This window comes from Echiichthys vipera (genome assembly GCF_963691815.1).
Source record: "Echiichthys vipera genome assembly, chromosome: 10".
Lineage (NCBI taxonomy): Eukaryota > Metazoa > Chordata > Actinopteri > Perciformes > Trachinidae > Echiichthys > Echiichthys vipera.
The window spans coordinates 23,684,036-23,711,045 of record NC_139835.1 but is presented as its reverse complement, the minus strand read 5'-3'; the positions used below and the strand labels follow the sequence as shown (position 1 = coordinate 23,711,045).

Here is a 27,010-nt window from a genome sequence, read left to right as displayed (position 1 = left end):
GTAAGCTGTACATTCACTGTACAGTGCTGATGTATTTTCTGCAGTTGCGTAATGTTTGCGTTTTTTTCCTTCAAACCACATTATTGATTTGAATGGTGGATGAATGTGCTGCAAAATAAAAGTTGAGCTGTTGCATAGATAGTTCATGACCTATAATACTTTGTAATGACAGCTGTAGCCCAGTGTTTTCTACTGAAACAACTCCAGCTTTTAGACTGCGCCACAAGCGGAGCTGTATGAATTCCCATATAAGGCAGGAGGACCCTTTCTGTCCTTCTCCCTCCTACTCCACACTCCCTCTCCTACCCTTTCACTCCAGCAACCAGCTCACACTGTCAGTTCACTCTTGCCTTTCTGACCGTGGTCGGATGCCCTTAAGACACACACACACACACACACACACACACACACACACACACACACACACACACACACACACACACACACACACACACACACACACACACATACACAGGCAGATATTTTATAGAGGGCTGTGTCAAACACTGGTGGTTCAGTTTTAGTATTGATACTTGTCATTTTGTGTTTTCAGTCGGTCATTCACTCGCTGACCTGTCTGGGCATCTGCATTGCTACATTTTCTGTAAGCTCCACAATACAGTCAATATTATACCAATGCTTCAGATCATGCCTCACAATTCCAATGGGAGGGAAGAAGAGAGCGGGAAGCAGAGTGGGGGGTAGAGATGGATTGAAAGATGAAGACAGTGAAGATGGAGAGAGAGAAAAAAAAGCACAAACAGAGCTGATAAGACCTTCGGCAGAGGAAGTGTCGTTCTCAGTCAATCCCCAGTGGACCCCCAGTATCCCACTCTTCCCCTGCTGCAGGATGTGTCCTCGTGTGGGAATACGCAAAGAATGTGGCCCCTTTTGTTTAGTGTGCGATATGCTCCTTGTTGGCGGTCATTTGTGTGTCTTACAGTATGTGTGACAAGCTCCAGGCTTGGCAGAGGCTGATCAGAGCAACACTCAACATACCTTTCTGGGTAAGACCCTCCTAGGAAAACAACGACTGGTCTCGCTGCTATCTTTCAAAGCCCCTCAAATGGCTGATGGTGCTCTTGCTAGGCTCTCGCTGTGGTTCATTTTCATAGACGACAGACTAGTTAACTAGTTAAGAGATCAATGATTCCCAGCCCTTTTTGTCTGAAGAACCCCTAAAACCCATATGTTATAGAAGTTATAGCTATTTTAACCACATTTTCACCATTTATCCAGTACCTTTAATGTTAGCTAAACACTTCAACCTTTTACCATTACTTTTTGCCATTTAGCCATTACTTCATCAAACTATTTCAACTGTTTATCCATTTAGCTTTTTTACCATGTATCTCTATTTCTATGTTAGCTATTTCAACTGTTTATTTATTACTTTTAGCTTTTTCACAATTTCTCGAGTACTTTTAACGGGGTCAGTCCTATGTTCCCCGGGTCCAATGTTCCCCGACCTTTTTCCAGAAAAGGATCCTATGTTCCCTGGTTGCATAAGCCTCTGCCTTCGCTGCTTTAATTCAGCATTTTGTTAGGGTTAGGGGGTTACGGTTAGGGTCAGGGTGAGGGTCACGGTTAGGGGGTAGTGTAATGGTCTACATAAGCCTATTTGGTGGGGAATTCAGCACTGATTGTGGGAAAAAAAAAACAGACCTGGGAACATAGGAACATTGCTGTGAAAAGCGGAGAACATTGGAAGCTTTTTTTAAAAAAAGGTCCGCTGTTCCCCAGCCACAAACAAAGCATCATATACAAAGCGAGGAACATAGGACTCTGAGTATGCTCCCCTTTTAACATTAGCTAACTATTTACGTTTTTTTCCTAATTTATTCAGTAGGCTACTTCCCAGGTTAGCTAACTATTTAAGCTGCTTAACTATTACTTTGAGCCATTTATCGAGTAGCCTGCTTTTAACATTAGCTAAGTACTTATCCATTATTTTGAGTTATATTTAAGAAACCATCCATTACTATTAACTATTTTAACGGTTTATTAAATACTTACGCTTAACTGTTGAATAGATGTCCATACTTTTAACTATATAATTCAGCCATTTATCCGTTACTTTTAGCAAACTGTTTAGACTCGCTACAACACTTCCTTATTTCCATGCACTCCCAATCACAATACATAGCCTAGTGCGTATGACTGATTTACACTTCGTTCATTGTTACAGATACTTTGTAAAGGGTATACATTTTCATAGAGGATTTTTCCCCCCATTGGAGAATGTATTTTTCTATGCCCAAGGCACTGACAAAAGTATAACTCTTGAAAGGCCTTTAAATAGACTCTCTAAAACTGTCGGAGCCTATACCTTGGCCTTTTACGCAATAATATGTCTACACACAGATATCATTTCAGCTTGAGGCTACGTCCTACACTTGAAGTGCTACAGTACCTTGTAGAGCAGAAAAAGAACATGATTTATGAGAGCTTACTGAGCAGGAAAGACATTCAGACATGAGCAGACAAAAAACAAGGCAAGGTGAAGTTTATTGAAGAATTCCTGACAGTTTCTTTGTTTTTGGGTAGCCCTCGTGTTGACAGAAAAACAATCCATCAATTATTAAGTGTCTTTCCTTACAGCACAGTGATACAAGCACTGTTTAGTAGTCAGGACTCAGAGCACCTAATGTAAAATAAAGACCATGAAGATGTACTTAACCTTAGATATTGACAAAATGGTCTCATATCTCAGACTAATGCAGAATTAAGATTTTTTTTATTTTTGGCACAAAGGAATAAGATGACAATGATGAGTAAACAGGTCTGCCCATGGTCTTTTTTTAAGTTTTTACTGTCAATATTTGGTATCTTGTCAAGCCGTATCATGTCTTAGTACAAACCTAAAGAAAGCTGAAAATGTGTAGTGACGAAAACATTATCACGAAACATTTAACATAATACGTACATCACTGCATTTTGTATTGATTCATTCATTCATTTTTAAAAAGCAACCACACCTTTGGTTCAACTGTCCATTTGTATTATACACAAATACTGTAGATGAGCAAAAATACAGGCAAAATGAGGCAAGAAAGCAGTGTAGGTCTGTGTCCTACCTAACCTTCACCAGATTTCAGAATAAGCTGTTTGATATGGTTGACTTTCTGAACTGTTGAGAGAACCCCTGCTATTCAGAGGTGAACATTTCTCTATTATTCATTAGAAGTTTGGGATAAGCCTTTACATCACCTCAGTTACCACAAGAACATTTCATGATGACAGAGAACCTACAGTTGGATTAAACAACCTATAAAAATGTATGTGAATAAATGTACAGTAGCTCCTGTACAGGATTGTATGCCAAACGATATGTCTGCTTGGACTAAAGTTTGAGAAGAAAAGGTTCACACTGAAAGACAAGTTTTTCACCACAACATATCACCAAGGACAAGATGACTGATAAACACTGTTAGTAAGTACTTTTTTTTCATGGTAGACATCACCTTGGTTTTAATGTAAGGGTGTTTTATGAAAGCGGAGCTGAGCCCAGGACTGTTTTGTTTTCAATCAGAGCGGGCGATGGTGAGTCAGACACTGAGGTTGGATAAAACAGAACCGAGGAGAGAGCCAGGGACACTTTTTGAACCCATTTGAACGGTCTGTTCTTACATTCAGACAGTTCACCGCACAGCTTGCTTGAGTGTATGTGTGCATATACTGTATATATATTACCCAGTATCAGGAGAGCCTCATACCAACTCAAAAGGAAACTGAATTAAGTTCTACTCATTTCCTTTATAATCTCTCTATTCACCTAAACACTGCAAACATAAAATTGGTCATGTGATTGACAGTCATGCAACTACAGATACACTACATACACTTCATGTGCCGTCTTGAAATCTTGAGCCGGACAACACTAGCTGCTTGTAGTCTCACCTTTGAGAACCACAGGAAGAGAGGGTGTTGCTCATTTTGACTAACCACGGGCTGACAAAAACAAAAATGTCACACATGTTTAGAACAGAAACGTGTGATGCATATTCAGATCAATCCTCCACCTTAGTCTGTTTTTCAATGCCTCCTTGAGAGTGTAAACGCTGCCCCAGTCAGTGTCTGAGGGTGGTGCTAAAACAAGGTGTCATGCAGGAAACTGAGAAGGCAGACAACCTCACGCCCTACCTGAGCTTTGGAAGAAGCACTTCCTTCTTAAGAGCAACAAGTGCACGTACTAAAGATCTCTCACATGAAGGAAGTGATGCGGTGCTGAGGGATGAGCAACAAGATACCATATATGTCTTCTGAAATTTAAAGCCTTATATGGTAGACATGCACTCAGATGTCTCCTGTGAAAAACAATATTATCACAATGATCTTTGGAGACAAATTACATTCACACATTTCAAGTGAACACAAGAAAATGACAAAGCAATGTGATTACTCTGAGGCAGAACAGCCACAAGTTCAAAAACAACACAAAACAATTGGGCATAAAGTCCAGGGTCATACACACTGGTAATGGCTATAAGTTGAACCTGAAGTCCAAGCGAGTGTTTGCCAACAGGCAACCACTGTTCGCTGCTTTTCTGGTGCTACTGAGACTGGTAGCAAATACATCAAGGCAGTGCTCAAAAAAGATTTGCAGAGGCAGACACATTTCTCACTTGTGTCAATCTAGAAAATCCCCCCGTGATTACCAAAAGATCTGAATAAGGAAGGATGTGCATCTTGATCTCAACTTCAAACTGGCAGTGAAACAGATGAGGCACAACAGCAGCTTTGATGCACTGATGGAACAATTTGTTTTCTAATATAACTGAACTGAACCATCCTCCCACTGCTCTATTATATGCTGACAAATACCACGTAGATATTTCCTATACAGTTCGCACGTCTTATGTCCAGACATCACACATTTAGAAAGCCCTGCTACTCTTGTGCAGCAGTACAACAATAGCTGTGGAGCTCAGCAGCCTTCCACAAAAGCAAGTCTCCATTTGTTCACTTCAGTCTCTGCCTGTGCTTCTGCCCAGAGCAGCCAGCCCCCTGGTTGCCATCAGGGTTTCTTGGCTGCAGTTTTGGCTTTCCCGTTGGGTCCTGTTTTGATCTGGGTCATCTCCACATCTGTCAGGGCGTCAGGGGGAAGGCATGAGCGCATGCGTTCAATCGTCTTCTGGTAAGCTGCCCTCTCCTGCTCCAGAGAGCGAATCATGTGCTTCATTTTGCTCTCCCGAGAAAGGAAGTTCTCTACGCTTGTCTCCAGTGTCTGAATCTTCTGCCGTGCAGCCTGGAGGACACAAATATTGTACCTAAGTTAATACGAGGCACAATACAAAGACAGACAAGGTAAACAAAAAGCACAGAAGCTACAAACCCCACAAGAGGTCAACACTAGTATGGGGTTGTACCAGAACCATAGCATATGGTCTCATCAAAAGTGCCATCAAATAGGATTGTAGTTCATACCTAAATTGATACCATGCTTTGTGTAATTCACTTGATAAGTAACAATTATCTGACACTATAAGTCTAACAGTGAACTATTTTTTTGAGGTTTGAGAACAGCTCAGTAACTCTATGACCCTCATTAATATACAGACCATCAGGTGTGACTTTACCAGTCCTGCTGCCCAGATTTACAAACTACTTATCAGCATTTGGAGGACATATACTGTAGTGTCCAATCCCTTTGTCCTGCTATCATTTCTATTGAATCCTTAACTTGTGTTTTAGTGCCACCTATGGGTAATCTGAGGCATGTTCAGTGGCATCAGTGTGGATCTGTACACAAATATGCGGGCAGACGTTCAACAATCCAACGAAAGAAGGACTCCGACAGTTACACAGCAACTATATACACATTATATACCAAGCATTTGCTGTTGGTTCCAAAAATCTTTCCCACTAATGTAGATGAAAGGTAACAATTGAGTGGGATTCTTCTCTTTCTTACCTGAAGTTTTTCTAGCAGGTCCATGTTCTGTTTCTTCAACTGCACATTTGTCTTTTCTAGTTTGTCGAGCCGCTCAGAGTCATCAGGCTGTGGCCCGGCATCCAACATCTCATCCTGCAGGACGTGGTACTCCACCTCGTATGCGTGCAGCTGCTTGGAGATGTCCATCTCCATTACCTGGCAAACAACAGGATACACAGTGAGACAGATGCCAACAACTGACAAGTCATTATAATATTGATACGGTTACAAAAATGAAAATTTAAGGTCCAACAAAACAAGCCTGTTTAGAGAGTTTAAAGAATAAGTCATTGATTTGAAAGATTTACATCTTCAGTATGAACAAATGTGCTTGGGGTTGAGTGTCACAGTTGGAAACGACAAACAAACGTTTTTTTGTTATTTTCATGGGATTTGTTGACAAAACAAAAATGTACAATTTCACCAACCTTATCATTTTATGTTTATTTGCTGTATGATATGTGCATAGTCAAATCCTACAAAAAAGTAGACTATTGTGATGAAACCAAATGGGTTGAAATGGAACTGAATCAGTTTATTCATGACTGGCTTAACATAAAGGACCAGTACTTTTGCAGGTTCTGTCACAGAGAACGTGTAAGGGCTAGTTATTGTCTTAAAGACAGCACACAACAGAATGCAATTCTTTGTCTATATACTTTAAATACACAATCAATTAAAATTCTATTGTTAAAGTTTTGTTTGCATCAAATCTGAAAAACTACCGGTAATCGAATTACTATTTCACTTCAAATTTATCTAATCCTTAATTTAAGATGTAGTCGCATTGAGACCATGTCTCTCATTATACTAAGTAAGAATACTGGATCTTTAACAATGTGACACCTCTAACCCATTTTCTAATATCACAAGTATCAACAAACTGTCAGTTTACCACTACGATAATGGTGGGGTTAAGTGGCCACCCACGAACAAATATTAAGTTTACATGCGTCACTGTACTTTATTATCTGGAAACCTACGACTCTATTTCATAATGTACCTTTGCAATGGTCTGCTCCATCTGTGTCTGAGTAAGGGCAGGAAGTGTAGTTTTCAGATAGTCCACAATGCTCTCAAAGCTGTCACACTCCACTATCTCCCCCTCATGGCTGCTCAGCAGACAGAGTGCCACTTTAAAGATCACCCCAGTCCCTTGGACAAATACAAAATCTGAAGAAAGAACATACAAACGCAGCAATAAAATCACCATGTTTGACACACCTTCCCTTCAAACTGTAATTACTACAGGGCTATTTCAATGTCATACTCTTTTGAAAATAGCATTGTGCTGATAAGCAAAAACACATGTGCCTTATTCAAAACACATACCAAAGACGCGGGACACAAAGTTGAGGGGGAACTGTGAGGCAAAGAGAGTGAGGAACCACGGCGCTGCGTAGAGGCTCGGGCAGATCTCGTACTCCTCAAAGTGATTGTACAAGTCGCGGTTGTAGTCGTGTAACAGTCTGGAGAGTTGGTACATCTGAACCTGGGATAACACAAACAGTGTGCATGGGGAAAAACAGAAAAATTCAAACAGATTACAAACACAGGAAAAAACATACTGTGCCAGAACAAACTGGTATATCTGGATCTGCAGGGGAAAGAGGACTAAAGAGCAATCTGAGAATTGTTAGCTGGCAAATGAACATTTACCCAAGCTGGAAGCTCCTTAAGTATTACCAGTGTTGTTTTAGAGACTTGCACAGACATGCACCAAGGCCAAGCCACTGATGAGCTGTGCTAACTCTCCAACAATGTTTTACAGTGATCCTGACAAATGCTGCAGTAAAACGCACGGCAGACAGAAAAGAGAAGCAGAAGTTAGCTCAAGCTAAAATTAGACCATTATCAGTCTTACAATTTCCTGACCGTTAACAAAGAAGACAAGCAATGCCTTTACCTCCTCGTACTGAACCACTGCACAGATAAAGCCAATATTCCTCTTTGCTGTGCAACCTTTTATCTCAGACAGAGATTAGTCTTAAAAGAACAGAACAGCAGTGTAGAGACCCAAGAGGGTACTGCTTGGTTACCTGCTGTAGATTAAACATTACCACGCCTGCTGATGCTTTTATCTCAGGTCAGCTGATGTTTAACAGAAGCTAACAGAGCAGGCATTCAGGTGTGGTCTGAGTAGGAGGTGGAGACACTTGACTACTGTTTGCTGTTGCTAAGTAATAACCCGGATTTTAGAAAATGCAGATGACAGCTAAAACACGAATGAAAGTCCAGTGGGCTTTTTACTCACATATTGTTTCTAACAGGTTAGAAATGAACTGTTATTTTTTCAAGGATATAAGGTTTTGCTGACAGCAATTTTTCATACTTTTCATTGGTTAAAACTTTATAAAACCTGCACACAAAGTGAGTGACCAAAAGCACTGATATATAAAGAAATATAAAAAAAATGAAGAAAACATGGAGACAGGAGGTTTCCACCAGACAGCGGGGATATGTTCTAACATTAAGATTTCAAAACGCCTACGTCTTTGACCACCTGGAAAAGCGCTATATGAAATGTACGTATTATTATGCAGTTTTTATGTGATTATAACTCTTTTAATGTTCCAAACTAAATGCTCAAATTACTCTGAGCCCAAATTATCATTGAAAAAATGGACAATGCTGGTGAAAACTAAAGCAGTCTTTGTGTTGCTGCTTAAAATGTCAGTGTCCCTTGGTCAGCTCTGTTAGGGGAGGTGTAGGGGATACGGTGTCTTTTCAATACTACGTATGTGGGGCACTAAAAATGTCAAATTCTTTTCACAATTGCTCTAATGTCCAGAGGATTTTATTTCCTGCAGTGTCAAATGTTCAAATGAACAACACTTTATTTAACCGCCAGGTAAAAGCTGTGGCTCAGATTTGCATTAGTTTTAAATTAAATGTTGGTGAAACAAGTAATCATGTCCGTTTCTGAAATGATCTTGCAGGAATTAAATGATTATGTAACTCAAATAGTAACAAGATCTGTCATTGTTATAACATGTTCTCCTGATCCACCCAGCAATTCACGTACTGACCTGCAGAGAGATCATGTCAGGTCTGAACTGCTGCCTGATGCCGAGGTCATACATGAAGAACTTCAGCATGTCAAAGGCCTGTTCTTCACTCATGTGTAGCAGAAGCACTCCAGCCACAAAGCTGATACCTTGGCAGTAGCCAACCTGTGGGGCACAAAAAAAATGTAATATTATGTTCTACAAATGTCATGGTATTGGATGAGCTGGTCGGTATTGCCATGGTGATGGACTGTGGGGAAAAGAGACAGGATTGCAGTATGTACCTCTGTATCCAGCAGAGAATAGGCTTTCAGGAGGTTGTAGAGGGAAAGCTGCCCTGCGCCCAGCTGGGCTGAGAAGTACTGGTGGGTGGGGAAGGTCCGGCCTGAACAGGAAGGCATAAATAATATTTACATCTGAACATTTACTAAATGTTTACCAGCCGCGACAGCAACACTGGTATTCTTTTCACCTTGGGAATCTGTGTGTGTGAGTGTGTGTGTCTTCCCATCATGGCCAATGGAGGAATTCAGCTGGCAGGACCCGTTCTTGTTCATGGTCAGTGTGTGTGCGTGTGCGTGTGCGTGTGTGTGTTTGAGCAAGTAAGGACACCACTTAACACCCCTGGCCCCAAATGGTGTTGCGGCTGGTGTGAACCAATTGCAAGATGGTCTCTAATACTGTGAGCTTTCAACATGATGAAAAGCATTAAGGAGAACTATTTTTTTGCCAATGAATAAATTCAAGTCAGAAGAATAACAACCTAAGTACTACTTCTATGACAACTACTACTACTAATAATAATGATAGCTTCTACACACTGAGGCTGAAGCTGTCCTAAAATTTCTAAACATCCTTGACATCTGTCCTGAATCATTTTCCCATGTCTAAAATATCAAACTTTTCTCTGTGCTCTGTGACTGTGGGAACCCTTTTATATAATTGCGTGCACACCTAGATCCACCAGAATAGAATGCTGCTGTGCGGTGAGCTGCTTGAGCAGGTCATGGTAGGGGGTGTCTGGGGCTTGCTGACGCTGGGGCAGCCTGTGGCGCAGACGGTGCTGATGGGAAAGGAGTAACCAGACCTCCCCACGCCTGCTCTTGGGAACACCTGCACACATGAATGGAGAATACATTAGTACAAACTTACACAAATACATTAGCATGTCCCCACAACCACTTTTGGATTGAATGCACGCACACACACACACACACACACACACACACACACACACACACACACACACACACACACACACACACACACACACACACACACACACACACACACACACACACACACACACACACACACACACACACACACACACACACACACACACACACACACACACACACACACACACACACACACACACACACACACACACACACACACACACACACACCTCTCACCTTGGCAGAGTGCACGATACATCTCCTCCTTGTCCTGTGGGACTGTGGTTCTGCCCGGGGCTGTCAGTTTTCTCTCCCATAATGCCTGCGCATCTTTGGAGCACTGGCCCACTTCCTGGTAGTTTAACTTCATCTTGCGGATGTGCAGCTCATCCCTGCTCGCTGCAACACAATCACCAGGATAAAAGGAGACGTAAAGAACATATTCAATATCAATTTGTCAGTTAAGGTTCTCTTGTCGGAACAGAAAATCAAGATCAAAGGCCAACAATGACAGCTGTACTTAGAACAAAAAAGCCCTTTGGTTTTCCTTTTGTAAAAGCCTATTAAAAGACACCAGATGTGAGAGCAAGATTGGATATAATGCCTCATACAATTTAGCAACAGTAAGCGTGGAAAGCCTACAATATAGACACAAGCCACACTAACACCAAAGAGCCATCCTTATACTGTCGGAGGCTCTATCAAGATAGTGGGGAGAGGTACAATGGAAAAAAAGAAACAAAAACACAACCATAGAAGTACGATTGTCCCTGAACATGCAAACAAAAGGAGCTGGATTCAATGAACATAATAACCAACACCCGGAATCATGCAAAACATCCAACTGCCTTGATCCCAAGGGCTGATTTTTTTCTTTATCTCTTACCTTCTATTGTAAACGGATATTCACACTTAGGTCCTCAGACCAGCATTGGTTTCATAGTAACAAACAAAGGGAAAGATGTGTTGGTATAATATAATTTAAAGGCTACAGATAGCAGACGCATCTCAAGACTGAATTTTTTTTATTCCATTTCCTCCTTTTCTCTGTGAGCAAGACGTAAATGTTAGAAGTTGTTCTTTTTTGTTTGAGCTAAGCATGCATAAAACTGACACACATTATGGACTTTTATGATTAAGGTAGGGTTTACTTCACTTCACTGTAAAGATGCATTTTTTATATCAAAGTAGATATTTAAGTGTCCCAAATGGGAATTCCTGGTTAGAAGTTAAAATGGTTGTGAGGGGATTAGAGGAGAAAAAGGGAGTGATAAAATAAACTTTGGGATACTCCCTATATAACCTTGGGCCTCATCACATACTCGGCCTGAAATACATTCTTATCTCAGTTTAGGAGGAAATTTAGAATGTTAAGCATCACAGAAACATTTTTTCTTAACCTGGGGGGGATCCTCTCTTATCTTAGGATATGAAATTAGCTGTTACGGAACCATCCTAACTTAGGGAGGTCCCAAGTTAAGAATACTAAATTAGGATGGCATAGACCCTGTTCTAAATTCAAAATAGAAAAAACACTGTTGTTATGTCTACATGGCAATGACAATGAAGATGGGGAACATGGACATATATACCTGTGTGTGTGTGTATATACAGTATATATTAATATCTCAGCTAGGGTTATTAAATACTTATATTGACTGCCAAGATGATGAATTCTTAAGAAGAAAACTTCCCCAAAAGGAGGATTTTCCTCTCCTTAACTAACACAATTAACGCCTCCGACTCCTCATAGCTAAAATGAAATGCTCATTGTTTTTAGTCCATCAGTAAGCTAGCTAGCTAGTGACAAGGGAGAGCTGTTGATATTACTGCTTGTCCATCTCAAAAAGCCTAGTTGTACATTTTAATGAAAGATAAAGGTGTGACAGGATGAGTGCCGATTAAAGAATCAAATGTACAGTTATAGGATTCCATAAGACAAAAGGTCCGAGATAGGATAGTACATAACCATGAGTTTAGGAATAGCTTCTCTAATAGGAAGATAAGAATTTTCCTAATGATACAAGCTTTTCTGTAATGAGGGCCCTGTGCATTTAGAGGGCGATCTTTTCAAATGCTATATCCTGTTCTTTAAACAATTACTGTTTTCATACACGCACTTTAACCTACTGAGTGTTGGTTTGAGTGTTCTTGCATATCTACATGCGCTAATGTGTGTGTGCGCGTGCGTGTGTGTGTGTGTGTGTGTGCGTGTTCGTGCGTGTGTGTGTGTGTGTTCAACACCAAAACGTTTTGCTCTAAATATAGCTGAGCTCCAGAATCTTAAACCATGATGGCAACATTTGACTTCTCAAAATAAACAGAAATGACAGTGTAAGGAGTAGCTGAGCCTTCTATTCCTGTCCGCACTCATAAAGCTTCGGTTAGGGACAGCAAGACAGAAGTGGAATTTACCAGTGTGATAAATATCTTAGCAACTTTAACAATAAGACCCAGTGTGAGCCGATGGAAGAACAGCCCCATGACATATTATGAACACCACCAGTAACTGCAGAAAAACAAAAACACTAAACATCCAGGGACACTGAATCTGATCTGATGATCTAGCAGCAATAAAACTACGTCATTAAATCATGTTCTTCATAATTAGCATTCATGTGACAAAAGGATGGATTCCTCCTAGGGCAAGTATCACACTTTATGTGCACAGTACCAACAGCAACTCACCCTCCAGTCTCTGGTTCTCCTTTTCCATGCGCAGCAGTAGGATCTGCTGGTGGATGGCAGTCTTCCAGAGGGCCTGGTAATCAGCCCCAGTTCTCTTACGCCTCTCCCCAGACATGGGGTCACCTGTTGGTGGCAGCAGACACCCCAAAGGATCCAGATTTAAGTCAAAGCCACGAGGAGAGAGAGGCAACAGCTCCCTGACATCAGAATGGTCTGAAACACAATGTAAAAAAAAACATCAACAGGAAGTACACACAATATTTGACATGACAAATGTGTACTATCCAAGTTTGTGCGGCAAAGATGTTATGAATTCCTGGGATCTGGGAATAATCTACATGCTACATTTTTAAGCTCCCTTGGGAAAGCTAAGAAAGATTTTGTTAAAGTCAAAACAGTTGACGGGTATCGCTTTCACATGTTGAAGGAAGGATGAAGGGGAAAATCCCTGTCCTTTCAACCATTATTACTTTCCCCATATATATGCATGCAAATTGAAAGTCAAAAGTCTCAATAGTTTTTTTCCGCTAGCGTCAAATGTCCTCCCTGCCTTTTCCTCATTTTCTATTCACTTGTGGATTATTCAGAGCGTACTCATTGTGCATCATGTTGTGCCTTGCCTGAACCGCATGAGGGATTATGTTACCAGACCTGGGTGCTGCATGGATGCAGACGGCTTGTTCATGGGTGAAGCGACCCTCAGGAAGATCTTCTGTCTCCAGGAGACCCTGCGTGGGGTCGGAGGGAGACCTCCACTCACAGAGTCACTGCTGCAGCCAGACAGAGTCCTCTTTCTGCCTTCTCCATTGCTACAAGAGAAGAAAGCAGTGTCACAGGCACCCGTTGAACGAGTCAGGTATCATCTTGCACCAACACTCTTTCGCAACTTTTACAATTGCACACCCACCCTTTGGTTCAACACAAACACAGGAAACCTTACACAAGCTTCTCATCAACAAACTCTGTGCTGATGAGAAATGGTCAATTTGAAACACACTGAAGACGAACATGTGCCAGGAATTGACTGATTCCCAGTGTTCATGCTATTAGGGTAGAGGGCAGTGTTGTTATGTAAATTGACAACAGTCATCACCCACACAAACAGCCACAGCTGAGGCGCATGCATGTTTGTTTGTTTGTTGGTTCGTTCTGAAAAACAAGTTGTGATTGTGAGTGGAGAAGAAAACTTGGTTACTGAGCTGCTGCAGTTCTGTAAAACTTGCATTTACAGTATTACGAACTGGTTGTCTGTGGCAACATTCGATGGAATAATCACAAGTAGTGCACAGTTAGGGACGCGTTTTCCATTACCCACCAGTGGTTGTTCTGCCAGAGAAGGTAGGCGGAGCTAACCCAACACCCTCTCTTCAACACATTTGTGTGTGAAGCAGCTTACTGTTTTTTTATGGTCTATGCTAGCGTCGACAGTAAATAGTTACTATGGCCGCACAAACAAAGAAAAGATGACTGAGGGTGCTGGAACTTCAAAAACATGTGAAAGTGAAATCCAAAAACAGTCCTGCAATTTATGCCAAAGGCGCCACCAAAGAAAATTCAATGAAGCTCTTCTGAGATTGTAACTTTAAAGTTCAATATTTAATTTTTTTTACATGCATAATGATGCACCGTGCAGTTACGGACTGCAGCACAGCATACTTAGTACTCACAGTTTGGGTCGTTTTACATAATTAGTGAGGCTGCATTCAACCAGATCTGATTATGTATACATGTGACGTTAGTTTCATAATGCTACACTCACTCAACCATTTTTACAGACTGTATCTCTCTAGCTATCTATGTATCTGTTCTCTGTCTTGTTACTCATAGGATTCTTTTTTTTTTCAATGCATTCATAACTATAAAATGTATTCCAAAGCTGTTGAATGTGAATGTCAAAAACTGGAGAGATCTAATGAATGATTGGTTCAAATTCCATTAAAGAAAAACATTTTTTATGTCACTCCTTAAGGACCACTTGAGAGGGCTACCGTAGTTAATAAGCCTGGTCAGCACACAAGCGCCTGTCTGATCATGCGGACAGTGAAAAACAGGAAGTGACCTTTATTGAGACAAATGTGACCTGAGACCATGACTCTACTCTCACAGCTTTTCAGCACATCGCCTCCTTAACTGATTAAAATTCCTCACTTGACATATTGCCTCTTATTATCATAAAGAGTGTCACATAAAAGACAGCACTGGAGTTAAGTCATCTCAAGCATCGAGCATCTAAAGTACAACCGACTGAATATGTTGGCGTTCTCATGCATTTATATTCAACAGGTTGAGGCTTTTCAAGAGGTTTTCTTTTAAACCTGCTCTCAGAGGAGTGCTCAGAGGATTGGACTGCTGTCAGGAGAAAAACATCCTGTGGAAATGCCATTTTACAATGGTCTGCGCCACTGAATATCATTCATAATGGAAATGTTAACCTTTACTTTCTGCCATCCAGACAATTAGTAGACCCTGTCAAGACAGAGCTGAGAGGAGACTCTCAGGCACACAGCGGTATGTCTTGTTTACTTGAACATAGTATAATTAGCTGATTGATTAGTTCAGCTGAGCCTTAACAGCAACCTTTCAAAATAAATACATCACTAAAATCTTAAGGCATCATTGATGGCACCTCTAAGGAAAAGTAAAGGCATGAATGCGACGTGTGGTTAATAAAGGCTATAAATCCAGGTTAAATACAGATCTCCCATGCAAAAAAGCTTCAAATTCACATGCAAATACAACAAGAGAGGGGTATATCAGTATCCCCTTCTACTTCTGAGTGAAACAGGAAGAGGGCGGTCCAGCTGCAGAGCCGAGAAAAGAGTAGCTGGAAAGTATTTTACCAATAAAAAGGTCGTTATGTGTGAATAGACAGGAAAAAGGTAAGAAGATACAGGGACAAAAAAGCTAGGTGTTAAAAGGTTCGGACAGCCAATGAGTACGCGGCTTCTGCCATCCCAGCAATGACCAGTTTGTCCCTCCCACCAAATTCATCCCCTCTGGCCCTGAGCGATGCGTTTGGGTCTAAGTAGGGGGGTTTGTCCGAGCACCCCCTCTCACCTCTTGAGGTTCCCACTGTCTGCCAGGGAGCTCAGGGAACCCAGTGAGCCCTGGTAAATGCTTTTCAGGAATGTGGGGGCAGAGAAGGAGGAGGGGAGGCTGAAGGTGGTCTCGCTCTCCGAAACGCTGCGCGTTCTCGAGACAGCCACCGGACTAGGCGAGCCAAACATGAAATGCCCACAAATACAAAAAAAAACAAACACATTACACACAAGAAAAGAGCTTCTGGTCAGAGCAAAGAAAAACATGGAGGAACACATGAGGGATCAAAACAGTGACAGGAAACTTGTGATGCTATTGTTCAAGGATAGTGGAGCAGGAGGTGGAGAAATGCAGCGGAGTGATCAAAGCACTGTAAATAGATTACATTGTGTGTGTACATCAAAGGTTAACTTCATATTTAGTTTGTGTTAAAATGATTTAAAGAAAAGCAACAGGTTCTGATTTTCTAAGCAAAGTCAACGTTAGTCATATCTTCACTCCTATAGCAACATTTTAGTACAACCCCCCTGTGCAAAACATCCACTCCTGCAGCATTACTGTAGAGATATCATACTGCATTGATCATACCTTTCTCCCACATGTTCACACTAGGAGGGCAGTGACTGATAGGTGAAGTTTAAGTTACCTGCTCTGCAGCAGTTCTGGGTTAACAGACTGTTGTCTGCGCAGTGGTGCCTGTTTGCCCTGGCTGGCCGGCTGGCCCTCGAAAGAGATGCGTTTCTTCACAGGTGGATGGCTGAAGGTGTGGGCACGTCGACGGAACTGCAGGCCGGCTTCCGGGTCGTCATCAGGGAAAGCAGGAGGGGAACCTGGAGGAGAGTGACCGGGAGATTCCTCATCCTGCTGAGGAGGACAGAACGTGAAATGGAGAAAGATGTCAGTGCATTAGTAAAAATCTTTGACACTAATGTGCATTTATGAAATTTTTAAGCATGGCTGGATTTTCTGATAAACAATGAGATCATGGTGAATAATAACAAATTCCTCTAAAACACCCTGTACAGCTAAGCAGGTCAATAACCTAGATATCAGGCAAATGGGTAATATTCATGCTAAATGTCCTTGGAAGTCAAACCACACACAGCTAGTAACTCCAAAAGCAGAATAAAACACCACCTCAAATGCTCAAGTTACAGGTCTGCACTCACCTAGCCAATGTAATCCTACAGCAAGACTCATTCCAGGTTTAACTTTCCACTCAACACTCGTGGACTCAGCGTTGCCTCATGCCTGGCAGTACAACTCCCACATCTATTGTATTCTAATGGACAATGTCCTGTGACTCACAGCATCACACACTATTGGTGGGCAGGCCCAAGTGGCTCAACTCCACACGCAAACGTTCCAATCACCTCCCTTCACGGTTTTACAGTCCTTCCTCTCTAAGAACTGACATGACAGAAGGGATTCAGCGATATGTGTGCTTCTTTTTTCTTGAATACAAAGATCAAATAAGTAAAAACAACTGCAAGGTCTGACAGAGCTACTGGTGCTATGATGAGTCCTTGCACTGCTAATCACTTTGCAGGTTGCAAAAGGCCTGTTTGTCTGTTGCACATGTAAATCCTGTTACTTTCAGCTTGATTCTGATGTGAAGATTTTAGGAAACAATGATAAGATAAACTTCGATTCGTGTAGCGCTATGACAGGGCTAATGAAGAGGAAGCCAAGACAAGCATGGCTCAGCAGAAGCACAACTGGACATCCTGACTTGAATTTCCTGCTTGACATCGGCATCCTGACACAATCCCCAGATGACTAGTTGTTGGCTTATTGTCAGGGAAAACAACATTCTTCTCACTGTCACTAATATAAGAAAGAAGGGCACAGGTGAGCCTTGAAAGCGAAGACACCAGATTCTGCCTTTGGTAGCTCCAGAGGGAGTTATGTGAAATCTGATAACTGTGAAGTCCCCAGACGTCTCATTTAGGGAAAAGACCTACATTTTAAAAATGAAAAGATTCTGGGGGTGTTGAGTTTACAGACTTCTGTAGCTCTTCAGCTACGCTGGATGCTAGCGGCTTGAGGCTACAAACATAAAAGACTTGAATCTTCCAGTTACAAAGTCGGAGAACCACTATACTAACGGTTAAGCCAGGTTAGCCATTGTTAGCAATGCCAGCTGATAATGCATTATGCTGTATTCTGTGCTTACAAACACTGTAGTAACATTGTGAGTTACGAGAGATCTCCGACTGGTAACTTGTAAATTTAGAATTCCGAGTTCAATTGTAACGAAGCATTTGACTAAACTATTGCTGGTTGATTGTGGGTAATGTAGGCACAGATTTTGATAAGGAAAAGCAGAATAAAAAAAGATGATGTCTCTGGATCTGTGTCATCAACTTTGATCCTTTTTCTTTTTAACTGTCCACCGTGAGTCCGACATTGTTCCAGATGTACAATGCTAGATCGGTGGAGTACTTTTAAATCCATCATGTCTGATGGGGAGTCAGAGGACTACATCACACGCTCACTCCACATTCTGCACAGCTGTGACACAGTGGAGCAACCCCAAATGGTTCCCTGACTGCTTTGTAAATGCACTCCCCGCCGTTATGTTCTGTCTTTGGGCCAATGCAGCTGGGTCATGAAACTATGTGGGAATAATGCAGGGCAGAATCATTTCTCCATGTAGGAAAAGTGAAAGCATGTCTATCACACTTGTCCTTTTCTGAGGACAGAGATGGAATATAACATGCTTTCAAAAGCCCCTGGGTATAAAGTGAGAATTCCCAGAGTCCCTTGAGCACTGTTCTCTGAATTCTCATGTTCCCCATCAAGGACACTCACCCTTTCAAAACTGCTGATGCTTCCCATGCTTCCCAAACGGCCACGCATCCGACTGGCACCCTGTGACAGAGATAATTATACAATGAAATACACGATATAATATAAATGTTTATATAATCCTTTTCCAAAAGTGTACCAAGTGTATGACAGAAAGGGTACATAGGCGCATACATCATAAATGTCAAGAAAAAAAAGGACTAATATTCTCTGACTTAACATGAACAGTCTCATTGTTCAGATAAGTCTCTGAGACAATAGCAGATGGCAGCAGAGGTCTCAGATTGACTGGATCCCTCTACTAAGGAATTATTCTGCTGTCTCACTGGCAGATATGGGTCAATCCAAATCCCCTGGACGTCAATGACACAGAAACGGCAACTGATACAAAGCTACAAATTACAGTGGCTATGTTCTTGACTGGGGTGGATACATAATAGACAGAGACGGGGGATTAAATTTAGAGAAAGAGAGAAAAAAAAAAAGATAAAATAACGGCAGGGTATTAAATTAAGATAGACGCGTCCTTTCTTGTGACCCACCCTTGCAATGATGTTCTCCAGGGAGCTGGTGAGGGAGGAGCGTGCTTTATTCTTGAGGATATCAAGTTTGAAGCGACTGCTGGTGGCTGAGCCGTCTCCTGCTGATGAGCTGTTTGCTGCATTCTGTCGGACAACGGGCATAGAAAAAAATAATCACACAAATAATTAATACTTTCACTTTGAGCCTTCAGTACACACATGGTTCTGCCATTTCAATGATAACATTTACCATACAATCAATCAGGCTAGATCATGCTCAAGTAAACCTCCATAACCATAACCCTTTCATAGTGTAATGTCATAGTTCCCCCGCAACAATATGGAATACAACAGTGATTCATTTAATAACGATCGTATGTCTTTTGTAGGGAGATAATACTTCCAAGCAGGAAGTGATGAACTTTACATTTAGGACGGCACCGTTTGACCAACGTGATTACAAGTGTGCCGTCCTTAATGCACAATTGCACTGACGAACACGAGCATGAGCACTGACGGCGGTCCTGAAGACTATTTATATGCAACGGACAAAAAGATGCCACTGAAGGGTTTGTGGTGGTCTGATGCGGAGGTGAAGTGTTTACTGCAGATTTGGTCAGATGAAAATATTCAAAAGCAGTTGGACGAAAGAAAACGATGATGATGTATAAGCTAAAAGCAATCGTGCTGTGGCCCGACTGTTTGATTAATGTAAGTTCAACACATGCCCAAGCTCGTCTCTGTATAATTAAATGCAGACGGATTGAACTTGACAATGTCTCTCCAGAAACCTATGGGCGATGTCACAGAGACTGCATCCATGTTCTACAAAGTCTGGGATTTTACCTGTGGGGCCTCTCCGATGTGGTGGTGGGACTTTTGTTTGGCTCCACAGAGCTGTCTCAGATGGAGAATCACCAGCTCATTCTCCTCTTGGTCTGACCCGGGCTTTAATCTCTGCAGATATGGATACACAATCACTCAAAACCCAAGATGGAATAACAGTGCTTTGAAGCAGATGCACGATCCGTAAAAATCCACTGTCAATCACCAAACTGTCAATATGTCACTCTTTTTTCAGATACTTAAGTGTGCTTATTCTAAACAGAGCCAACCCGTACCTGAACTCGCTCAAAAATCTCTGCCTGCTCATTGTCAGTCACCTGGGAGAGATATTTTTGGATGGCTAGCTTTGCTCTGGGTGGGTACAGACCTGGAAACAGAGGAGGAAATAGAAATGCTCTTTTATGCATCAATATATTTATAAGTCAGGCCAGAGACAGTGACTGAGCTTTATGTGGCTTACCTTCAATCCGCTCGCACAGCTTGTGCAGGTCATGCATGGGGCAAGCCTCGCATAGCTGGATTTCGGTCTTGTTGCTCTGTAAGGCAGCTGCTGTAGTGAAGGCCTGCTTCAGGGTCAGCATCACTTCATCCACCTGACACATACGGTCAAGGTTAGGAGCAAAAGCTAAAGTAATTTTAATGCACAAGTTTAGCGTGACTCACCAGGGACTCACTGGCACACTGGAAAACGTAGCACACATACTGACTGGGACCAGACTCTGATTGGTCCCGACAGATGAATCCAAAATGGTCGGACTGCTTGACGCCCTGCATCAAGTTCAAGACAAACAGGAAATTATAAATTACAGCAAGCGAAGACGGAAGAAGGGTATTCAGTCCAGCAATACAAATCACAAAAAGGCAACTAAGAATAGCACACGCCAATGACACTCCATTTCCCTTTTACATTCAATAGGTAAAATGACCACTTTGCTCACACTAAACAGTGCATTATCTCAATGCAGGAAGTCTATTTCAAGAAATTGAAAAAGGAATATATTTCTACATAAGTGATAAAGACATTATTTTTCATTAAATTAAGGACTGAAAATAAAAGGCTTGCTGCTGTGTGAAGACAGGAAGTAATGGATTAAAGGTCTAGAAAATAAATGCATATTGTTAGTTATCTTGCCACTACAACTGCAGCAGAGTCAGAAAACATAGGCTCTTAATGTAAATACAGCAAGTAAAAATAAACCAACCTGACAGCAGGATGAGATATCTTTGAAGTTCTTCTCTAGCACCACTGTTTTACTGTCTGGACTTATAAGATTCACTTCAAAACGACCAACCTGTGAAGCACAAAAGTATATTATGGTTTGATAGATTCATGCAAGAACACATACAGATGCATACAAAAAAGTACCGACACAAAACTATAATGTCATCATACTATTTGTGGATCATGGCAAGGACTACGACTATTGTGAGATCCGTTCAATGACATAAACAACCTAAACAATCTCGCACACTCTAAAAACCAAGGTCAACAGGTCTGCATCAACGATTTTTCCCATAATGGACTGCTATGTGGAGTAACGTATTGAGCGATGTGCTCTAGTTTTTAAAATTAGCTTTGTGAAGAAATGGGCATGGTGTATGACGACTGGCAGCCTGCTCACATTGCAGTCCACATGCTTTTCATAAAGCGCCTTACAATTACACAGAACTAGCGCCGCAGTCAGAAATTCTACTCAGAAATTACAGCCTCTTTAGCTGAGGCGGTAACACTGGGCCTAGCTGCTCTGTACATAAGTGCCTGCCACATGTACATAAAAATGATTTGCAGTTGCAAGACGCTCACACCTCATTGCAGCGAGAGTTTCAATGACACGGTGTGAAGCAAGCAAGCATTTGGTTTTCTGGTGTGACAGGTGGGAGTCAAGTGAAAGAAAACATCCATCAATCTCATTGACAAAGGGAGTATATTTAGAATTTTGCCCATAAACCCTAGATCCACAACAGTTTTGGAGACAGGCCAAAGAGTGTAAAATATTACTACAACTCAGTACAACTATACCACAATCACACACAGTATCCATTCATTTCAGTTAAAATCATTGTAATTCAAATACAATAAACCCCTTGGTCCAGGCCAGGCATTTGAGTGAAAACTAAGCTTCAGGTTTTAATGAGAGAACATTGCTGTTACGATAAAGGTCCTCAGTGCTGTGGTCTACCAACGGACTGAGCTTCTACAGACAGCTGAGCGCAGAGATAAGAAACCTCTGAGCCGCTACACTCATTCGGAAACCAAGACATCAGCAAAAGTAAAGCCCATCATTTGATTTCATGGAAGTATATGGCATGATTATATATCATTCTACCTGGAAGAGCATGGTGCGGTTCTTGTCTGAATCAGATGGCTGAACATGGGTTGGTGCGCTTGAGTGTCTGCGACGAGTGGGACCCATGATGACCCCTTCACCCGGCTTCCTCTGCAGACTCCCTGCCAAGCTGCTGCAGCGCGTACGGAACTCCTGAGGCTCCTCAAACCCAGAATCCTCCAGGATGCACTCAGGGAAGGCTCCTCGCAGGCTGCCCTGACTGGTGCTGTTACAGAGGCCTTTAAACATGCAGCAAAGAAACACTTTATGTACAGGGGACACCACATAACCGATAAGACAAATTTGATTGTGTTACCCAGTTGAACGATATCGTCATCTAATCTTAGATTTTCCCTTATCATACTTAATAATAATAATAGCCTGGCATCATCAGATTCATTTCCAAATTCTTATTAGTCTGGAACATCTCACTCTGACTTCGAGTTTCGTGAGCCTGGACTGTTCCACAGGCCAGAGAACTCCTGTTATGTTTAATACTATGCTATACCCTGCCCTGTCAGTCGTCTTCTTAAACCCGCCCCACATGAGATAAAGGGTTGTGATTGGCCAGCTGGTAAGTCTGACTGAATGGAACAGGGGCCAGGCGTACCTGTCGTAGCAAATGAAACATGAGCTTGGAAGATTCATCTGGTTTCCAGGCTACCGAGGAGCAATGTGTGGCTGTATTTTTGGTTTCTTACACCATATATGGAAAAATTAAAGCGTTTGCTGATTTTGTAAAAAGCGGCTGTCCCACTCTATAACAGCAACTAATAAGAGGAATCACCTGCCAGCTTCCACCCAAGTAAGGTAGTGGCAGCCCCAGAAAGGAGAAAATTACACCATATGGGAAAATGTGATAACTACACTGAAGGGTAAGACACTCTGACTACCGGCAGATGAACATTGCTGGTGACACACAGCACATTGTACCTCATGCATTACAAGTTGCATTCAAAGTAATTTTAACAAATTACATGTTAGTTCAAATTCGAACTTGACTGTTAAAAGTGCCAGCCCTATTAGCTAGTTTCCAAATGTACAATGAATTCCAAGAAGTAAATCAGCCACTGGTATAATTGTGAACCGCAAGAACATAAATCTTGACAGGCGTAGCAACAGTAACCAAGGGGTGCGGGTCTAGGCGAACGGTCAACTGTGTGCTGCAAAAATCTGACTAAGGCTACTTTCAGATTCAGCTTTGACCTTTTGTTCTTACAGCAAAAGCGTGCGCGCACATTATTTCCATAAAATGGCTAATGATAATCCTAAACGTGCATGAGGCTCTTACCTCCACCTGCAGGCATGTCCTCCAGTCCAGGGCCTTCAGAGTCTTCTGCGTTCCCTTTCAGAACAGAGGAGAGTGGGTCTCCTTCTGGCCCAATGAGGAACTCCACAGGGGCATGCTCTGTGGACCCTCGCTGACCGTTGAGCAGTCGCAGGCGCTTGCGCTCCACTTCATGCATTTGAAACTTATCGATGCAGTCATCGATAAGAGTGACTGGAGCCTTTTTGTGCAGAACGGTCACCTGGAATATTTTTATATTCAGCCACATTAATAAAATGTCTAATAAAATGAAAACACTTTACATTTGAGGAGTGCTTTATTTTCTACCTTGCCACAATAAAGCACTTCAAACTTCTGGGAGTTGTAAAAGGCCTCGTCTGCTTCTTGTTTGGGCTTGGCATCTTCCTTTAGGGCTGATTTGGACACTTGGCGGATACTGCTGATCACCTCAGGGACCTGTAAGAAAGGAGAGTGGAATGAAAAGATATGATGAATAGGAAGAGGCACGGAGGAAAACCATAACAAAAGAGAAAGGGAAGTGAACTGGAACCACACCAGAGAAAGTTTTCTCTGCAGCTCTTCTTACAGCTGAACAACGTGAGAATAACAACACAACTAAGAAATGCAATAACACTATTACCTTGAAATACAGTTTACTGACTTGTTTCTATTAAATTGCAAATCACATCATATCATTGCAGGAGCTTTGGACATGCATAGACTCAATACACCAACTGACAGTTACAGTTCATTCAAGAGCTTGTTTTGACATGAGCTGACTTCATGTTGCAACTTTAAATAACTCAAGGTTAAAAGAAATAACAGCACTAGCCTTGAACCATCTAAGGCTAGTCAACAAAAGGGACACCAAACACAACACTGGTAACAGAAGTAGGCGAGGAGACAGGAAACACCCGCACTCTAAAGGAAAGCAGACGAAACAAAGAGGAATCAGAAACTTGAAGGTCACTGAGTCCATTTCTGCTTCACTGTGTTGGACACTTGCACCTTGTTCAACACCTGCAGGAACAGCTAGAAACATCCAAGCAGGAACTGGTAACTTGATTCAGGAAAAAACAAGTCAAGACAGAAAAATGTAAGTCTTTCAAAGCACACTCTTAAGCAATACTTGGGAATTTAAAGCCAGTCCATCTCTCAGTCATGAGACAGTTGAGATTACAGTGTTTTTGGCAGACACAACAGGACAGACAGCCTCAGAGTTCTTTCTCTCTAAAAAGTGAAAGTGCCTAGAACTGGGGCTGGAGCCAAGGTCAGCCAAGTACCGTGTTTAAGACGACAATAAGCACTAAAAACAAACAGTGGCTCCACACACAGCACACATCTCCTGCCCTATCTGATAAGAACTGCCAACTGAATGTTGAGCAAATACATTTATTATGTAGACTAGGGAGGGAAGTTATGTAACAACATCAGTCTTACTGCACAGGTGTGACCAGAACAACAGGATAGAAGCAGGAGGGCAAGGCAAACAGGTAAGGAATGATGGTGAATAAACTACAACAACCAGAGAAAGTGTATCCCTGATTTTTGGGGCCAGTTTATATGAGGCACAGGGATTAAAACCTTGTCTACCATATTGCTCTTGTGGCTTCATGAGCTATTTTGAAGCCTCATTTTCCAAGTGCCTGCCTTCCCAAGGGCTGAGTTGTGCGTGGCTGGTGACAGAGGGCTGCATTGAGATGAGGAAGGGGGCAGGTGGTGGGTGGTTGCTCATACGTACTCAGCAATGGGTTCCCTCGAACAAAACTGACCTGTGTAATTGATTTTGCAGCTGTTGGCTGGTTTATTTCTTACATTTTCCACTGTCCTCAAAAATGTTCGAAGAATCTTCTGAGGTAACAGCACTTCTAGGTACAGATACACTAAATAACCAGAAAGATGTCACCCTAATTTGCCAAGTGGGAAAAACAGTATGTGAGATCAAAGTGGCTACCATTATGAGGACCAAAAAAAGTGCAGCTCTGATACTTTGAGGTCAAGATAATTCACTTGGTGGACTTAGTGGCTGAGAATCACAGCTGTTGGATCTGTCACACTAGGCCTGTGTAGGAAAAACAGCGCCGTCTTAACATTGAAAGGCACTGCTGGATTATACATGCGTAAAATGACACCACAGCACCATTTGATCCGATTAATTATTTGTAGTCAACCCAATACAGAGCAAAAAAGGGTGCTCAATCCTTGGGTGGAGACAGGCAAAAGCTGTTGGAGAAATAGAGGATAAGCTATGTGTTTTCCACTGGAAATCTTTTCAAACATAGCCTCCCACTATATGACGGTTCTTCAAACTGGTTTTTACATCTAACCTTCACCCATCATTGCCTGGCTTTATCAAACAATATCAATGACACTGACTGTGATCCAAAGCCTGTCTACATAAAGGCGAGCAGCTTTAGAGCTTAGGAGAAAACAAACACAAGGATTGTCCTCTCTGAGCTGGTGGAGTCCTGAGCACTCTCAGTGCATGGCTCAGGTCATGTCAAACCTCCCTACAGTAGGCCCTATAAATATCTGATCAAACAGTAGCTGGCACATGGGTCTGTTGCAATTATCAGCACCATTAATTCAAACCGCATTAAGGACCCAACGCAGTTGCCAACAGCAATTAGCAATTAGGCCTAATTTAGTCTTGCATAGCCAGACCCATGTCCACAGCGCTGTGTCAGCACTGGAGTATGGTCTGGCTACACCGGCTTATCATTGGGATGGGGGGGGGGAAACATTCTGTGGCTTGTTTGTATTTCTTTAAATCAATCACAAATGTCTTGGGCGATGCTAAGCCCTGAATGCTGTTATGGCGCCTTTTTAAAATAGATAGTGGCGAAAGCAGAAGGGGTCTGACGTCCGGCGCACTTTGTCCCAGCACTGTACATCTGGTGAGTTACTCAATTATAAATACAAGACTGAATGTCAATTACAGCTTAACTTAATTTGTCCAAAATTAAAATGGTCAACTTTTAGCTGTTCAACCAAACAAGCCAAAAAAAAAAAAAAGAAAAAGAAAATCAGAAACCACCTTATTAGGATTTCTTTTGCTTGTTAGTATAACTTCAAACCTGGATAAATAAATACTGTTGCTTCAAACATATTTGTCTCTGAGTGGCTGGAGCTCTGCAACGATTGGTTCTAAACGCACCTTACTGTTCTCACAACAGCTGTGACGTCCTCCCAGTGCTTTTCCATTTGCCTGAGGACAAACTGGACACCGTAGTTAAACACAGTTCACGTCCGGACTCAAAACAAAACAAGACAAAATGCTCTTGTATCACCATAGCAAAAAAACAATGTGTCAAAGGCGGGAGTGAAATTAAGTGAGTTTCCTTAACTTTCCTTCACATCCTCCTG

At 41.9% G+C, this 27,010-nt stretch overlaps 1 protein-coding gene across 6 annotated transcripts in view; it reads right to left on the bottom strand.

The window, feature by feature from the left end:
- Window positions 1-2,500: 2,500 nt before the first annotated feature.
- The window catches only part of tbc1d4 (TBC1 domain family, member 4), a 28,528-nt gene continuing 4,018 nt past the window's right edge, over window positions 2,501-27,010 (bottom strand). Inside the window, exons 2-23 of one of the 6 annotated variants that reach the window (XM_083921521.1) lie at window positions 23,972-24,100; window positions 23,648-23,885; window positions 22,357-22,595; window positions 21,232-21,321; window positions 20,693-20,797; window positions 20,490-20,622; window positions 20,305-20,396; window positions 20,030-20,140; window positions 19,205-19,327; window positions 18,666-18,725; window positions 16,498-16,715; window positions 15,870-16,022; window positions 13,464-13,621; window positions 12,803-13,025; window positions 10,362-10,516; window positions 9,898-10,056; window positions 9,228-9,328; window positions 8,965-9,108; window positions 7,268-7,427; window positions 6,939-7,108; window positions 5,915-6,091; window positions 2,501-5,248 (exon numbers count right to left, since the gene is read on the bottom strand). In XM_083921521.1, the coding sequence (XP_083777647.1) occupies window positions 5,018-5,248; window positions 5,915-6,091; window positions 6,939-7,108; window positions 7,268-7,427; window positions 8,965-9,108; window positions 9,228-9,328; window positions 9,898-10,056; window positions 10,362-10,516; window positions 12,803-13,025; window positions 13,464-13,621; window positions 15,870-16,022; window positions 16,498-16,715; window positions 18,666-18,725; window positions 19,205-19,327; window positions 20,030-20,140; window positions 20,305-20,396; window positions 20,490-20,622; window positions 20,693-20,797; window positions 21,232-21,321; window positions 22,357-22,595; window positions 23,648-23,885; window positions 23,972-24,100 (3,369 nt within the window). In that variant the 3' untranslated portion in view covers window positions 2,501-5,017. Of the gene's footprint in view, window positions 5,249-5,914; window positions 6,092-6,938; window positions 7,109-7,267; window positions 7,428-8,964; window positions 9,109-9,227; window positions 9,329-9,897; window positions 10,057-10,361; window positions 10,524-12,802; window positions 13,026-13,463; window positions 13,622-15,869; window positions 16,023-16,497; window positions 16,716-18,665; window positions 18,726-19,204; window positions 19,328-20,029; window positions 20,141-20,304; window positions 20,397-20,489; window positions 20,623-20,692; window positions 20,798-21,231; window positions 21,322-22,356; window positions 22,596-23,647; window positions 23,886-23,971; window positions 24,101-27,010 lie in introns of all 6 variants that reach the window. The other 5 variants (XM_083921522.1, XM_083921523.1, XM_083921524.1 and 2 more) reach the window with 5 other exon arrangements.